Source organism: Echinops telfairi, unplaced genomic scaffold, assembly GCF_000313985.2.
Source record: "Echinops telfairi isolate 266 unplaced genomic scaffold, ASM31398v2 ScPeMD7_2010;HRSCAF=2546, whole genome shotgun sequence".
Lineage (NCBI taxonomy): Eukaryota > Metazoa > Chordata > Mammalia > Afrosoricida > Tenrecidae > Echinops > Echinops telfairi.
Genome location: NW_022105908.1, coordinates 4139065 through 4155819, shown reverse-complemented (window position 1 = coordinate 4155819; position 16755 = coordinate 4139065). Strand labels below are relative to the sequence as shown.

At 44.9% G+C, this 16755-nt stretch overlaps 1 protein-coding gene across 1 annotated transcript in view; it reads left to right on the top strand.

Moving 5' to 3' along the window:
• Positions 1–16755, top strand: part of DNAH9 (dynein axonemal heavy chain 9) — a 397093-nt gene that overhangs the window by 185871 nt on the left and 194467 nt on the right. The window contains exons 36-38 of the mRNA XM_045293291.1: positions 9512–9677; positions 12085–12187; positions 12740–12979. Of these exons, the coding sequence (XP_045149226.1) occupies positions 9512–9677; positions 12085–12187; positions 12740–12979 (509 nt within the window). The remainder of the gene's footprint in view (positions 1–9511; positions 9678–12084; positions 12188–12739; positions 12980–16755) is intronic.

Here is a 16755-nt window from a genome sequence, read left to right as displayed (position 1 = left end):
CTTTCTCCCTCATCTTCCCTCCACCCTCCGGGTATCGCCACTCTCACCACTGGTCCTGAGGGGTTCATCTGTCCTGGATTCCCTGTGTTTCTGGTTCGTATCTGTACCAGTGTACATCCTCTGGTTTAGCCGGATTTGTAAGGTAGATTTGGGATCATTATAGTGGGGAGGGTGGAGGGTGGAAGCATTTAGGAACTAGAGGAAAGTTGTATGTTTCATTGTTGCTACACTGCACCCTGACTGGCTCATCTCCTTACCATGACCCTTCTCTAAGGGGATGTCTATTTGCCCACAGATGGGCTTTGGGTCCACACGCCACACTCCCCCTCAGTCACAATGATATGATTTTTGTTCTTTGATGCCTGATACTTGATCCCTTCAACCCTTCATGATGTGCTTCTTCCATGTGGGCTTTGTTGCTTCTCCAGCTAGATGGCTGCTTATTTTTCTTCAAGCCTTTTAGACCCCAGATGCTCTAACTTTTGATAGCCAAGCACCATCAGCTTTCTTCACCACAGTTGCTTATGCACCCACTTTGTCTTCAGTGATTGTGTTGGGAAGGTGAGCGTCATGGAATGCCAGTTTAATAGAACAAAGTGTTCTTGCATTGAGGGACTTGAGTGGAGGCCCAATGTCCATCAGCTACTTTAATACTAAACCTATAAATATATGCATATAGATATATTTCCCCATCATCATACATAAATATATTTACATATGTCCATGCCTGTATTTAGACCTATAAATGCCCTTTGCCTCCTAGCTCGTTCCTCTATTTCCTTTTACTTTCCTCTTGTCCCACTATCATGCTTAAAATTCATTTGGGTTTCAGTAATTCCTCTCAGCCACATTGCCTTTGATCAAGCTGTACTAGACCTCTTTCACCCTCCTCACCACCGATTTTGGATCACTTGTTGTTCCCTTGTCCCTGGGTTTGTTAACACCACTTCCTTCCCCCTGTAGGACAGGGTAGATCTGCCCTTGTGAGTTTCTGAGACTGTAACTCTGAAGGAGTGTATGTCATGCAATAGTAAGTGTTCATCCTGACTTTTTATGTGACAACATGTGTGACCATCTCCAGTAATTCCCTTTCTTCCAGTGAGGAGAAGGATGGTCCTGCTGGTGAGAGATCCAGAGAGCAAGTCTGATCTATTGGTCCCATTGTGAGGGGTTTTGTTTTCTTTAGATTGAGGTGTAATCCATACTGAAGGCTGTAGTCATTGATATTCATCAGTAAATGCTTCGAGTTCTTCTTAAGGATGGTAGCTGCTCCAGCCACCACATCTACAGTCCAAATGGGGTGGGGGGTGGGGATCAAGATAAAGGGGAGTGGTGGTGCGCACGTCAGAAAATGATTGCTCTCTAGAAACTCTATAGACTTTTGCCTTGAGTCTAATACTTAATAATAAACCTATAAATATATGCACATAGATGTGGAAATGGTGTCCAACGCAGAGGGAAAGATTCCCCTTCTGATAAGATGAGAAAATGAGGCTTAGAGAAGTTAGGTGACACTCTTCCAGGTCACACAGGGAGTGAATAGGAAAGCCGTCTTATTCCATGTATCTATCGTGGCCTTCCACTTGGGGCGGGGCGGGGAGGGGGGTCCTATAATCATGCATCTTTGCTTTCATAATACAGTGTCAAATTTGTCTCTGCTCCTCTGATATCCACACCACATGAGCTTCTCCCCATTTGTGCATAAACAGCCTAGGCCCTTTAGTTATTAGGGAACTCATGCTTCAACCAACTCCTCTCCAACACCTCCACAAACCACAGCTCAATGGCAATGGTCTCTCAAGTTGGCAGAGGTTGAAGTTTGAGCTCATTTTCCATTCTGCCAGGGCCTCTCAATCCCACAGACCTGTTGTGTTGCTTTAAATCTCTTCCCTGAGCTACTATTTAATGTTCTACCCCTGGGTCTTGTTGAGAGCTGGTTATCATCATTATGGTCCTTGAAAGTTGTTTTCAGATCTTCTATAAACTCTCTCCGGAAGACCCAGTCCATTTTGTAGGCCATTGTGGCTTTTTCAAGAATCCACAATGAATGCCTCCTAGAATTTAATGTCTCAATTCTTAGAAACCAAGAGGTCAGTTTGTACCACTCTTCATGGATAACACGGTGACTCTAATTAAGCACAGATTCTATTCTGAGCTTTCAAGCAAACAGGTCACAAAAGGGAAGTGTGACATAAATTTGTATTTGATTAGAAGGACCATGCCATTCCAGATTACTGGTCCAAATAAGTTTCTTCTTCTTTAGCATATCTGTGGAATCCTGGATGATTTTATTTTAATCCACCTGCTATTTTAATTCACCTGTCTTATGTCCATTCAAATCCAGGCAGCCCCTGGGTTCCAAACCCAATTAAATGAAATCTGTATATAAATTGAAACAATTAGGTATGGTTTGTATCCAAGGTCAGTCTGTCACATTATTGTCTTAGTGCCATTATACGCATAAAAATCATGAAAGAAATACTCTCGGGTGCATTAAAATATCTTTAACAGTAATAGTAATATTATTTTGCTATGAATTGCAAAGTATTGACTGGCTATTACAAACCATTGCATGGACCTTAGATGTTTAATTAACAGTCTATATGGGTTTTGGTTTGTAAATATCAGCTGGATAGAAATTGGACCTTCATAATTCATAGTTAAATCAACCTGTAATTCAAGCCTGTTTACATTCTTTTTGAAAATATACATAAATTTTAAAGCAAAAATAATGTGCACTGATCCACACATAGGAGCAGCTTGAAAGAGGAGAGAGCAAAGAACTCGGTTAAGACATCACAAGACCCAAGCTCATGATGTTCATGACTCTGAAGTTTCTTACCTCCCAGCTGGTGTTTCAATGATTAGCTCCACACCAGAAAAAACATTTGAGTGCTTTATTTTACTAATTAGGTTCCTTAAATTCCTTTGTGTAAAATGAATTTGTTCATTAAACACTTCATGTTAGACAGGACCTTAAAGATCTAATCAACCATTCAACCTCAATGGAGCAATGTGCTTCCATTATTACAGACACACAAGCAGACAGCTCGCTTCCATACACTATTATTCCGTCTTCTTAAAAGAAGACAACAGACTGCTCGGCTATGCAGAGGAATGAAGTCCTGATGCGTGCCACAGTCTGAGTGACCCTCGAGTCCTTAGGCTGAAGCCAGTAAGTCAGTCACATGAGGCCACTTAAATTAAATGAGCAAATACATAGAAAGCACGTGTAATTTTAGTTTCCGGGGACTGGAAGGAAGGGGAGAGTGGAGTTGCTATTTGTTTAGAGTGCACTGATGACTGCTAATGAGTGTGGGATCACTTGGGAAAGGATAGTGAGATGGTCACTCAACGTAAAGAATGTAGTCAATGCCATGGAAGCATATATGTAGAGATATATGAGATGTTGCCTGTCTGTGTGTTTATGTCTATAATGAAAAAAAAGAGAGATGATCAAAGGTAAATCATTGAAGAGTTATTATCTAGTAGGCAAGGCATTCTGTTTGGAATGGTGGAAGTTTCAAACTGTTAGGAAATCAGAAATCACACATATTTCTGAATATAGAGAAGCCAGCCCATAAATTATAATACCAGAAAACTACTCAGCACCATGGAAGAACTAAAATCATGCTTGAAAAAGTGTCTAGTATTATGTGATTCGCTACCATTTAATCATTTCCAACTTAGAGTGACCTTACAGGATAGAGTAGAACTGCCCTTGGAGAATGCCAAAGCTTTAAATCTTTATCTGACTAGAAAGTCTCATCTTTCTCCCAGGGACCAGCTGGTAGATTGAAACCGCTGACATTGCAGTTAGCAGCCCAGTGTGTAACCCCCTACCACCAGACCTCCTAGTATGATGTGAAGAGGTTTGAAACCTACTGGGTGAACAGACACACACAGAGCAAACTGATCTACATCATTCTGGCATGGTGAAAGAAACAGTTAACAGCAATAGACCAAAAAGGCAACTAAATATTGAAAATAGAGCTTGTTCCTGGGCAAGAGAATTACAGGAAACTCTTATTTGCATCACTACAATTTTCCACAATGTTTAAATTTTTCTGTAATAAGTTTAAATTACTTTTATTATCATGCCAATTATGGAGTTTTTTGTTTGTTTTTTAAAAAAAAAAAGAATAAATGTAAAAACCTTCCACTAGAGCCAAAAAGTCTTAAACGCTTGAAAAATGAGAACATATGAAAGGAAAATGGTTCAAACACATACACAATGTCAGTGCAAATTAAGATGTGATTAATTGCTAATGATCTGTGTCAAAAGTGTGTCAGGTAACGCGTTAACTCAACTTTCTGAAAGATAGGTTTCAAGTCTTAGCAGTGTTTAAGAAGCAGTTTATAATAGTGTTTCCAGGTCTAAAACCCTGCCTTTGCCACTTAGTTGACGTTGGGCAAAGCCCCTTAATTTGTCTATCTTGCAGATTCCTCATTGTAGGATTTATTTTTCCAAGATGATGATCCCACAGGCTAGGGTAAAGTGCACATGTGGCTGTACGTGTACTCAGCCCGGAGCCATGAACCTGATAATGCTCTGTGGAGAAATGAAATGCAGCCCAGAAGTTCAGAGATGGAGAAGTCTCTGAGCCCAGAACGGTCAGAGACAAGCCTGTGAAGGAGCTGGCATTCAAGGATTCAGAAGGGCTCACATCAAGAAAGAAGCCTTGGAATCATTCTCTAAAGACCTGCATTCTAATTCCACAAGCATTTGACCTGCATCTGCCTTTCTCTCCTTAATTACAAAATGGGGGTAAAAAGATGGTCTCTGCCCATCTAAGGAAGTTAACAGGTGCAGCTAAGCAATAGGAGCTGAGAAAGGTCTTGGTTGGAAGCCTTCCTGATTGACCCACTGAATCCAACCACCCTGGTGCTTCCCTTTAACCACCACTTTGAACCTGATCCCGAGTACTTCCGCAGAAACCACTTACCTCTAAGTAGTCTGAGACACTGCAGTGAATTACCAACTCAAAGGCAGGACGGGGAGTACTGAGAGCAGAGCAAAGGCCTTCTATCTGCCGCAGTGCCAGAGTGGCGCAAACAGTTTAGCACTCAGCTGTTAACTGAAGGGCTCCTTGCAGTTCCAAATCACCTAGAAGAATCTCAAAAGAAAGGCCATGATCAACTTATGAAAAACCAGCCTTTGAAAGCCTTGGCGAGTACAATTCTACTCTGACAGGTGGGCATCAGCAGGAGTCAGGGTAGACTCCATGGGAAGCGAGTGTGAACTGTCTACCTTGTCCTGCAGAGTCCCAACGAGGCAGCATTGACTCCATGGCAGTGAGTTGCTGTAGATCATGGTCTACGTCTTAGGGTTATGACCTAAAATTCACGGTTTTGAAATAGGTGCCAATTCACAGAGTCACTATGAGGCAGTAGATCTTGACAGGGGTTATGACATAGTTCAAAATGCCTGTTCTTACTGGTGGGGAAGGGGTAAGCCAATGCACAAGGTAAGTACATGCTTCAAAAAGTCCATGGAAAAATTCCATTGTCTTTCAACCCCATTTATCCACCGACTTTCTAAAGCCCCTTACTGTTGTTGTTGTTGTTGTTGTTATTGTTCCGTGCCATCACGTCAGTTCCCACTCCTAGGCAATCCTGTGGTCAACAGAACCAAACACTGCCTGAGCCCGTGCCACCCGCACAGTTGTTCTGGTGTTGGAGCTCATTGCTGCAGCCACTGTGTCAGTCCATCGCATTGAGCTCCTTCCTCTCGGGAAGCTACGATGTCTTCATCTCCCCATAACATGCTCAAAGTGTGTGAGATGAAATCTCGCCATCCTGGTCTCTAAGGAGCATTCTGGCTGTACTGCTTCCAAGACAGAGCTGTTTATGGGTTTGGTTTTGTCTTTATTTTGGCAATCCATAATACTTCTAGTGTTCTCCAGCAGCACCATAGTTCAAATGCATTGATTTTTCTTCCATCGTCTTTTTTCAATACCCAACTTTCACATGCTTCTGTGGCAATTGAAAATACCATGGCGTGGATCACCTTAGTCCTCAAAGTAACCTCCTTGCTATTCTTTAAAGAGGTCTATGCTGCAGATTCACCTAAAATAATATGCTGTTTGATCTCTTCACTGCTGATTCCATGAGCATTGATTGTGTGTCCAAGCAAGACAAAATCCTTGACAACTGTAACCTTTTCTCCATTTCTCATGATGCTACCTATTGGTCCAGTATGTGGATTTTGGTTTTCTTTACATTGAGTTGTAATCTATACTGAAGGCTGCAATCCTTGGTCTTCCATGCTTCAAGTCCTCCTCATTTTTACTTGCATGTGATATCAGTGATACTGTTCTTTAATTTGCACATTGTATTCGGTCACCTTTCTTTGGAATGGGTACAAATGTGTATCTCTTCAGTCAGTCGGCCAGAAGCTGTCTTCCAAATTACTGGCATAGACGAGTGAGTGCTGCCAGTGCTTTGTCAGCTTGTTGAAACATTTCAGTTGGTGATCCATCAATTCCTGGAGCCTGGGTTTTGGCTAATGCTTTCATTACAGCTTGGATTTCTTCCTTCAATACCATTGATTCTTGCTCACATGCTACCTTTTTAAATGATTGAATGCCAACTAGTTCTTTTTGGTACACTGACTTTGTAGTCTATCTTCTTTTGATGCTTTCTGCATCATCCAATATTTTCCCATAGAATCTTTCAATATTGCAACTCGACGTTTGAAATTTTCTTAAGTCCCTTCAGTTTAAGATATGCTGAGCACGTTCTTCCCCTTTGGTTTTCTAACTCTAGGACTGTTCACATTTCATGATAATATTTGACTTTGTCTTCTTGAGATGCCCTTTGAAATTTTCTATTCAACTTTCTTGACTTAGCAAATGGTAGCCCCTTAGTAAATCAAATGACCAGCGTGTGGTGATGTGTTATGGAGATACAGACAGCGTGATGGGGTGGGCGGTGGAATTTCATTTTATAGAGAAGGTAGTGAAAGTCCCAGTGAGAAAACAGCAGTTAGTAAATGATGGAGGGAGAGGGAGAAAACCAGTCTGGAATTGGGAGGAGAGGATATGAGAGTCCTGTGGAGTGAGTGCCCAGGATGTCAGAAGTAGCATGGCCCGTGAAAAGGGCATGAGGCCAGTAGGAGCTTCAAGAGAGAAAAATCTAGATGCAAGGTTTGTGGAGGGCCAGGCCGGCATTTGTTCCAAGGGAGAGGAGATGCTGCTACAGACATGATCTGATTTACAGTTTTCAAGGATAACCCCTGTTTGCTGCTTTGAGAAGATACTGAAGGGAAGTTAGGGTGAAAAGAGAGAGAGAAATTAGAAGGATGTCGTAGTGACCCGGTAGAAGCTGACTGATGGCCCAGGAAGAGCAGTGAGATGGCAACAAGGGATAACAAATGGAAAACCACATTGGAAACTGTCTCCTGCGTCAAATGTGAACAAAACCAAACTCACTGCCATCAAGTGGATTCCAACTCATGGCGGCCTGATAGAGGGTCGAGACCAGGAATCTGTACTCCAGCAGACAGCTTCATCTTTCTCCTGTATAGTGCCAATCTCCTCGTAGTTATCAGCCAGTGCCACACCCACAGTGCCATCGCGGTTCCTAAAAGAGGTGTGAAAATGGTGTAGGAGGAATGGCGTGGATAGAAAGAGATGTTGGTGAAATAGCTGCTTCATATGGTCACAGACTGAACTGTAAGGCACAAATTCAGCCAGATGGTACACATCAAGAGTGTGTACAGGTATGGGCTTAACTCTCTGGATTTGTGTATGGCAATGCAGAACTCAGAAAAGTGGTGAGAGGGTCACAATTCTTTATCTACCTCAGACCTTTCAACAAAAATCGTTTGGCTGAAAAATTAAACTCACTGGCTTCCCCAGTTCTCCCTGGAAACAATGACTCAATGCCACTATCCTGGATGGGACATGGAGCTGAACCTGGCCAAGAAGAGTTCAGTAATGGGTCTGCTTTTCCGTAGGGAGTCCTCCATTCCCTGAAGAATTTCTCATCTTCCATTTGAGATACTCTGGTGCTCTCCAAGGCCACTTGCTCGCTGACCTGTGTTTCTCCTCAACAATCGTTTAGAAGCATAAAGAGTTTAATCCACCAAATTTACAGGGTCTGCTTAATTCCAGGGGTTTATTTGAATATCGCTACCTTTAGAGGAGAAGAAGCCCGTTTTCCTAAGGAGAAAGTTTCCTCTTAGAAAGACTGTTCTCCAAAGCTTGTCCTTGGCAACCCATTAATTATATTTCATTTTGACAGATCTTGCATTTAGTTGTAACATCTTTAGATAGGGAGAAGGAGAGTGTTGGGTGATTAATTGGTTGGTAGTGTATGTTAATTGGATGCTAATTAAATTTAAATTTAATTCATGTTTGAAACACTTAATTTAACTCAGGACCAGAAAATTTGAATATTCAACCTTCTTGAAGGGACTCGTCTTCCGATCTGTCACCTTCAACTGTCTATTAACACGTTCTCCTTGTTTACAAACTTGTTTTTCAAAGAAGAAATCAGATGGTGCTTAGAGCTTCCAGCTGTAATAGGAAGTGTTGGTTCTTGCAATATATAAATATTTCATTGCTTTTCCAAAAGGGGAAGCATATACACCTCTCTCCACTCCATTTTGTCCTGAACAAGTCTTGTCAGGCTGCAAACCTGTGCCAATCGATTCCTTCTCTGTGACTTGATAATGGAAGAAACAACCAAAGACTATTGTCTCTGTCCTTAGACCCACCCTGCCAACCAAAGACAGCAGAGAGGCATGAGTGTCCTACTGTCCAGCCTGCCAGGTGGAGGCCCCTCTGCTCTCTGTGGTGACGAATCAGTACTGGCTATTTTGTCAGCGGTGGGGGGTTTTCACTGAGAAGGAGTAGAAGCAGGAACCTTGGAGAATCTCCCAGCTATCCCTGTGCTCGTGAATGGTGCCATCCCCCTGCCTTGGGGTATCCTGGCCCCTAACTGAACATCTCCATACCCTCAGAGATTCTCTTCTGTGGTTGTTTCCCCGATTACCAAGCCACAGAGAAGGAATCAAACAGCACAGAGATCCAGCCTGGCAAGATTTGTTGAGGACAAGTTTAAGTCATAGAGTGGAGAAAGATATGTATTCCCCCACCTTTGGTAAAGCAATTAGATATTTCTATATTGCGGTATATACTGCCTGATTACTATCGCAGCGATTAAGCCAGTGGCTGTGGGCTCAGCCCTGACTCCTGATGACCTCATGTGGTGAGAGTAGAATGGTGCTCCCTTGGATTTTTCAGAAATAGGTGGTCAGGCCTGTCTCCCAAGGTGCCTCTGGTTGGACTCAGACCATCATCCTTTCAGTTGGCAGTTGAGCACTTTAACCATTTGTGCCACTAGGGACTTCATGGCCTGTATGGCGTCTGGTCCTGCAGGAAGCCTGGACTGAGTGGTTGCTGTGGGTGCTCTGTACGGTGGCCTGCCTTTGACAGACGTATTGTCTCCGTGTTAGCATCTACAGGTGGAAGCTCCTTCTCTCACTAACCGCCTCCCTCCACAGCTGTCCTGGAGAAGTCTCTGGAGAAGAAGGCTGGCAGGAACTATGGCCCTCCAGGCAACAAGAAGTTGATCTATTTCATTGATGACATGAATATGCCTGAGGTGGATGCTTACGGGACTGTGCAACCCCACACCGTCATCCGGCAGCACCTGGACTATGGCCACTGGTAAGAACAGACAGCCAAAGGGGCTGTGGGCCAGGGATCAGGTCTGAGGCAATGCGGAAGACAAGCATGGCAGGCCAGGGGAAGTGCCAGGTGCGCCGCTCCATGGTAAACCAGGCTCACTATTGGCTTCTCTGTTCTCTGGAGTGTTTTTGTTTTCCCAGGTAGGGCCGCTGACAGCCATATGAAAACTGTGGCCAGAGAAAGGACTGAAGTCTCAGTCTAAAAACAACACACAAAACGCTTTATCTTCCCTTCAGGCTCATCTCATAGGCTGCCTTCTCCAGAACCCACTTTCTCTCAAGGCAGCGCCAACTCCCAGTGACCTCCATGCATGTCAGAGTATAATCACCCTCCTTCGGGTTCTCCGATCAGTGGCCCTTTGAACAGAGATCGCCAGAACTTTCTTTCAAGGCACCTCCGAGAGGCCTAGAAACTTCCACCTTCTGGTTTACAACCATTTGCACCACCCAAGAATTCTAGAAATGGTCCTCAAGTCCCCAGGGCAGAATTAACCACACTCATGATGCCCAGGTAGACCTCTACCATTGAGTCCGTCCTGACTCAGAGCGAACTACACAGATAGGGGTTCTGCAACGTTGCATCTTTGCAGGAGCACCTAGCTGTTCTTTCGCCCATGGAGTGGCTGATGGCTTTGAACTGACAGCCTTGGGGTTAGCAGTCCAACACCTAACCCCCGGCACTACTGAGCTCCACCATGGGCTTGGAGCACTGAGTGAAGCCCTTCAGTGACGACACTGGATAGTACAGTACACATGTGTCTGCAGGCAGAGGGGCTTCAGAGAGTTTCCAGGATCTGTATCTCTTACAATAAAAACAGTGTTTAATGCCCAAAGTTCTGAACATTCCAGGGGGAAAAAAGAGAGAGAGAGAGAAGCAATTCAGTAGTGTGAGGCAACTTTGGCTCACCGTTCCACCTCACAGCTGCTGAGAAAGAATGGCACATTGGCAGAGGGAATTGAGAGAGGAATCACAATTGGGATGGTCATTTCAGTGAGCTCTCCTTCATCCCTGAAGTCTCTGTTGGATGCCTGCCATAGTCACCTACCCACCATCTCCACATGGGTGTTTCAGCAGCTGCTCTATCATTGGAAAAACTGGGATCAAGTCACCGAAACAAATCTCTGCCATCCTGATTCTTAGCAGCCCTATAGCACAGAGGAAAACCACCCCTGTGCGTTTCCAAGGCTAGCTCTCCACAGACTTGGGGATGTGGCTTTCAGTCCCAAACCAAAAGACCAAATCCAATGCCATTGAGTTGGAGGTCGATCAGCAAGCGCATAGGACAGACGAGATGTGCCCCATAGGGTCTCCAAGGTGGGAGTCTTTATGCAAGCAGAAGAATGTCACTTCATTCTGCTTGGAAGTGGCTGATAGATTCAAACCACCACCTTTTCAGTTAGCAGCCCAGTGCTTAACCACTGTGCCACTAGGGCTCCTGGTTTTAGATCCCACGCCTAAAACGAGTACCACCTTAAATGGGAAGTAGTAACTTCCTGGAACTTCTCACATGTTTCCTGAGTGTGTTTATGTTTGCACTCAGAGAGCTGGCGCTTCCATGGTCTCCCATGCCTTCTTTCTCCTCAAACTCCCACTGCACCTCAGCTGACTCACGGCCATAGTAAACATGGACACCATGCATCCCCATGGAAGCTTCTCTGAAGCCTGTCTACCAGGGGTGACCCGACTAGTATTTGAGGTGGCATTGCTTCAGCACAGAAGATGATGGCCTGGCAACAACGGACAAATGGGGGTGGCCTGTTGCATCTGGCCTAAGGCTTAACCATCAACAGCTGCCCTATGCTCCCCCACCTCTGGAAGCCTTCTCCCCTAGTGGGCTCCTTCACATCAGGCTTTAAACTTGCAAAAATCATTCATTCTCTCACTTTATCCTGTCTCCTATCCCCTACCCAACCAAACTTCTCTGTTTCCATTTTCTTATTCCCCACTCACTCCAGGATTGACTATTGTTTGGCTTCCAACTCCCTCCACTGTACTGAACTATACCTGAAAAACTACCTGCGTCTTCATGGCTGAGCCCAGTGGGCCCCTTGGAGTTGCCATCTTTCCTATTGTATCTGCAGTACCTGAGGCGGTTGGCTGCTCTGCCCTGTTGGAAAGGATGGCTACCTTGGGATTCATGGGTGCCACGCCTCCCTGGTTGTCCTTTTTGTGGTCTCTCCTTCCTATGGTATTTCCTTGTATACTCGTTTCTTGAGAGTTTTGTCTTAGCTCCCTATCTCTTTTAATCACATCCGTAGATCTAAGTTTTTAGTTCTCAAACACAGGAAAGCTAAGGCACACCCTAGCTCACCTTGATAGGACAGTCTTGGAACTCACCTGGGTGAGCCCTTATACAACTCTCACTCATCGTTTCTAACTGTTGCAGGTATGACAGGAACAAGCTCTTCCTAAAGGAGATCATGAATGTGCAGTATGTTTCCTGCATGAACCCCACTGCAGGCAGCTTCACCATCAACCCACGGCTCCAGGTAAGGGAGGAGCCAGGGCTTACCGGTCCTCAAAAAGCAAACAAAAGACAAACCTTACCATGACTGATACTGAGTATGATTTACAACTGGCCCTTACACCGCCCAGCCTCTCACAGTGGTAAGTCATGCAGGATGCTAACTTACGCCTAGACCTGGGAAGTCTTTGGAGCTGGAGAGGCCAACAGACAGGTCATCAGCTCTAACTACCCCCAATTCCATGCGAGAGGACTTCAGAGACATGAAATCACATTTCCAAGGTTGTTGTATGAATGTATCTGATTCCACATTGACCTCTCTTCCTACTAACCCCATCCTGTCAACTTTGGGCAAAAGTCGAAAGCCAGTATCTCCACCAGATTGTAGACTCAACCTTCCCATTTCAGTTTAGTGTCTGAGATATGGCCAGAGGTAGAACGCAAAACCCTCACAGTGCATAGTTCTCATAAGAATTTTCTATGATTTTATCCAAATCTAGCAAAAGTGATTTTCTTCTTCCAAGAAAGGGGATATTCAACCCAGGGCCTTCCCCCGTACCTTTGTTTCCTTGTTCAGCGTCACTTCAGCGTGTTTGTGCTCTCGTTCCCGGGAGAGGATGCTCTGTCCTCCATCTACAGCACCATCCTGAGTCAGCATCTGAAGCTTGGGAACTTCCCAGCACCACTGCAGAAATCCATCCCACAGCTAATCCACCTGGCCCTCACTTTCCACCAGAGAGTGGCCACCGCATTCCTGCCCACTGCCGTCAAATTCCACTACATCTTCAACCTCAGAGATTTTGCCAACATTTTCCAGGTAAGCCCATCTGTACCGAGATGCCTTAGGAGGATGAGAGATGATCCACACCCTCCCAGCCCTAACAGAACCATATCTAATGCCAACCTCGAAGGTACACTCGTAGTTCACAGAATGAAACAGGTTGACCGGTGGACTCCATAAGGAGGCGCTTCAATGAAGTAAGAGTCTGGTCTAGCGATTAGATGATTTCTCAGTTACATAGCATGCTTCATTGAGTTGTTCCCTGGATGGAGAGGTTACAACACCTGGATATCATGTTATGTAATGGTTCCAGCAGGCCTGGCAAGGAAAACAACACGAAGCAAAATCAATAGCAGTCCCTGATGCTGCACCCAATGTTTAGGGGGGTGAAAAAAATCTCCTGAGGTACACGAAATTGCCCTGCTCCAAATGAGGGATCTCTCTGGCCGCCGGGCAATTCTCAGGGTCATATGGAGACTCAATACCAAATTTCCAATGTCAGCACCAAAGAAGCCATGTTGGAACTCTTGACCGTTGGAACCAACTCAGTTTAGACTTCCAGGTTATTTTCCAACCCAAAGTTATGCCCGGACTCTTTCAACTCCTCATTTGCATTTGATGTCCTATCTCGGCACCTTGCTTCTAGCTCTGGGAATAGACACTCTTAAAATCTTCAGAGTGCAATTGACTTATGGTTTGAGCTCAGGGCTCCCCCTTCCCTTTGGTCAAATACAGCTTTTCCATTTATGGAGTTCGCAGTTGGAGAAGAACTCCTGGAGAAGAACCTGCAGAAACTATTTTCCCAAGAGAACCCTCTCCAAAATGCCTCGCAGTAGGAGCCCCGGTGGCACAGTGGTTATGCCACTGAGCTGCGATCTTCAAGGTCGGCAGTTCCAAGCCACTAGGGGCTCCTCGGTGAAAAGATGGGGCTTTCTACTGCCATGAACAGCTAACAGTTTCAGAAACTCACAAGGCAGTGCTACCTTGTCCTATAAGGTCGCCGTGAGTCAGTACTGACTCGGTGGCAGTGAGTTTTTGGAGAAGTCATTATTGAAGGAAAGGTACCTTTTGCAACAATCAAAGTCACACCCAAAGGGAAATGTCAGGAATAAAAACATCACCATCCAGGTATGTTGTTGATAGTTGGGTACCTCACCCACAGTGGAAAGAAACCCTGCCCAGTCCGGCGCCATCCCCAGCATTGGGTGAAGACCAAGTAGTTGTGGGACATAAGGTTTGCATTCACCTATTTTCGGAAGAAGAGCACCAGGCCTTTCTTCCTAGTTTGTCTTAATGTGGAAGTTCTGCTGAAACCCGTACAGCATTATAGCAACTTGCATCCCTCCACTGACAGAGGGATGGCAGCTATTGGCCAGAAATCAAACTTAGGTTTCTTACTGTAAAGTGAGAATTCTAACACTGAGCCACAGATGCCTCCGGAACAGACAAGAACTCCTTTACCGTTGAGTCAACTAACGACTCCTAGCATCCCAATAAGACAGAGTAGACCCGCCCCACAGGGATTCCAGGGCTGGCATCCTTCTCGGCACAGACTGCCACTGGTGAATTTGAACAGCTGACTCCACTTCACAGCCGAGCACTTTAACCCCTGCACTACCAGGACTCCTTTCAGAACAAGTACAGTTGGAATGAACTCTCCCAAGGCACTGCCTGTGCAGTGGCTACAAGATGCTGAGATTCAAAACTAGAAGGTCCAGCCCTAGAGTCTATACTGTGTAATGATAAACAAACAGATTGTCACCCCATTTTACACAGTGTTATTGGCATAGAAGTCACATATCAGAAGAGGTGTACAATCCTCACCACATCAGTTGTAGAACATTTTCTTCATGCATCCTTAAATGAGCCCCTCGTTTCCCCTCCACCTCTCCTGCCAGGCCCCCAAAGAACCATTCATCCGGTTACGGTCTCTCTCGATTTACCTATGTTGGATTTCATCTACAGAAACACATTTTTAAAGCCTAACAACAATAATAAAACAAAACAAATAAAACCTCAATCAAAGAGAAAGCAGAAGAAGATTAAAATATAGAACAAATTTTTTAATTTGGGAGATCAAATGATAAGATTTTCTATTTTAACCTAACTGCATCTGCAGACATGGACTTCCATGTATTCTGCTCACCAGGACTTAGCAGTTGCACGTGTTAACTATTTTTATAGGTAATTTGGCGGGGGTGGGGGGTGTATTCTAGTCCAACGTTGTGTCTGTGTTAACTGGTGCAAAGAAGAACTAAATAGGGAGGAGATTGAAGCAGGGATCGAGGGACTTGTTCCCTGGCCGGCTGCTTTGCCTGACTCAGGCTGCCCAAGCGCCATCCCTGGTGCCTCATCCCATCCAAGCCTCTTTGCAGACTGCCACTGGTGTGGGAGGGAGGCTGCACCGCCTGGAGCTGCCTGCTTCCCTGTCACCTGTGCGGTCGCCTCAAAGACAGCAGTTTGCCCTTCTCCTCCAGAGGGAAGACTCCAGCTTACAGTCTGACCACGAGCTCCCTGCCCGCCAGCTTGTCTAGAGGCCTGGCAGAAGAGGGTAGGGTGATGGTTGGATGCTCGCTGGGAGACAGACACTGTTCTTTTCCCTCAATGCCACTTGAAGGAAGGCTCAGTAATTCTGATCTCTGCACTTTCCTCACTCTGTCCCAGTCAGAACAGAATTTGATAGCACTCTGCATAGCTGAAGTCATTAACTGCTGCCTTGTCGGCACCACCCACAGTGATCTAAAATTGTGTGAAATTTGTCTTGACATGCTCACATTGACTCAGCTTTTGTCTGCCAGTCAGCTAGAGTGTTTGGCTATAAGCAGAGTTTAGAAATTGACTGTTAATTATGAAATCTTATGAGCCAGGAGCCAGGTTGTTGGTGCTTGCGGTGGTTAATTTCATGTATCAAAATGGCAAGTCATTGATTCCCAGCTATGTGGCCAAATGCTGGTCTAACTGCAAGTTACATGAGAAGTAACTCCTAGTTACATGAGAAGTTACATGTGATTAGATCGGTTAGCCTCAGTAGAGCCAACCACCATCCATAATGAAAGCCAATGTGATATTACCCGACATCTAGTGGGATGTAGGGTAACCACTTTCCATAGGGTAGTCTGATTAGTGATCGGTTCAGGTTATGCTAGGGTAGGGTGGCTCCTAAAACCATCTCACGCTGAGTTTGAAAATGTCAGCAGAGACACAAAGACACATACAGGGGGACGGTGAAGGTGGATTTTGGAGACAGTTCCTTTTATAAGGAGAGCTGGCAGCTATCAGAAGCTGAACTTGGTAAGGAAGGACCTCCTCCTAATGCTGTGATTTGAATGTAAAGCCACCGACTTGTGGTATGTATGTGTGTGTGTGTGTGTGTGTGTGTGTGTGTGTATCCACTCTAACTTATCAAGACAGTGCTACGTCCTGCCCTCTGCTTCTTTGACCAGGGTAATATCAAGGTGAACTAATAATGCAAAGAGCTTGAGATACAGCCAGGGGTAGAGCCGAAGGGAGCCGGTGCTTTATTAAAAGCTTCTAATAAAATATAGCACTGCCTTAGTTATCTAGAGCTGCTACAACTGGATAGTTTCAACAAACAGAAATGTACTCTCTCCCAGTTTGGGTGGGTGGACGTGTAAACTTCATGACACTAGTACTAGGGGAGGGCTTTCTATTTTTGTAGGCCCAGAATTCCTTGGGCTTCCTTATGTGTCTTGGCATCAATTGTCGCCTGCAAAAGATATAGCGTCTGGGGTCTTAAAAGCTTGAAGGTAAACAAGCGGCCATCTAGCTCAGAAGCAACAAAGCCCACATGG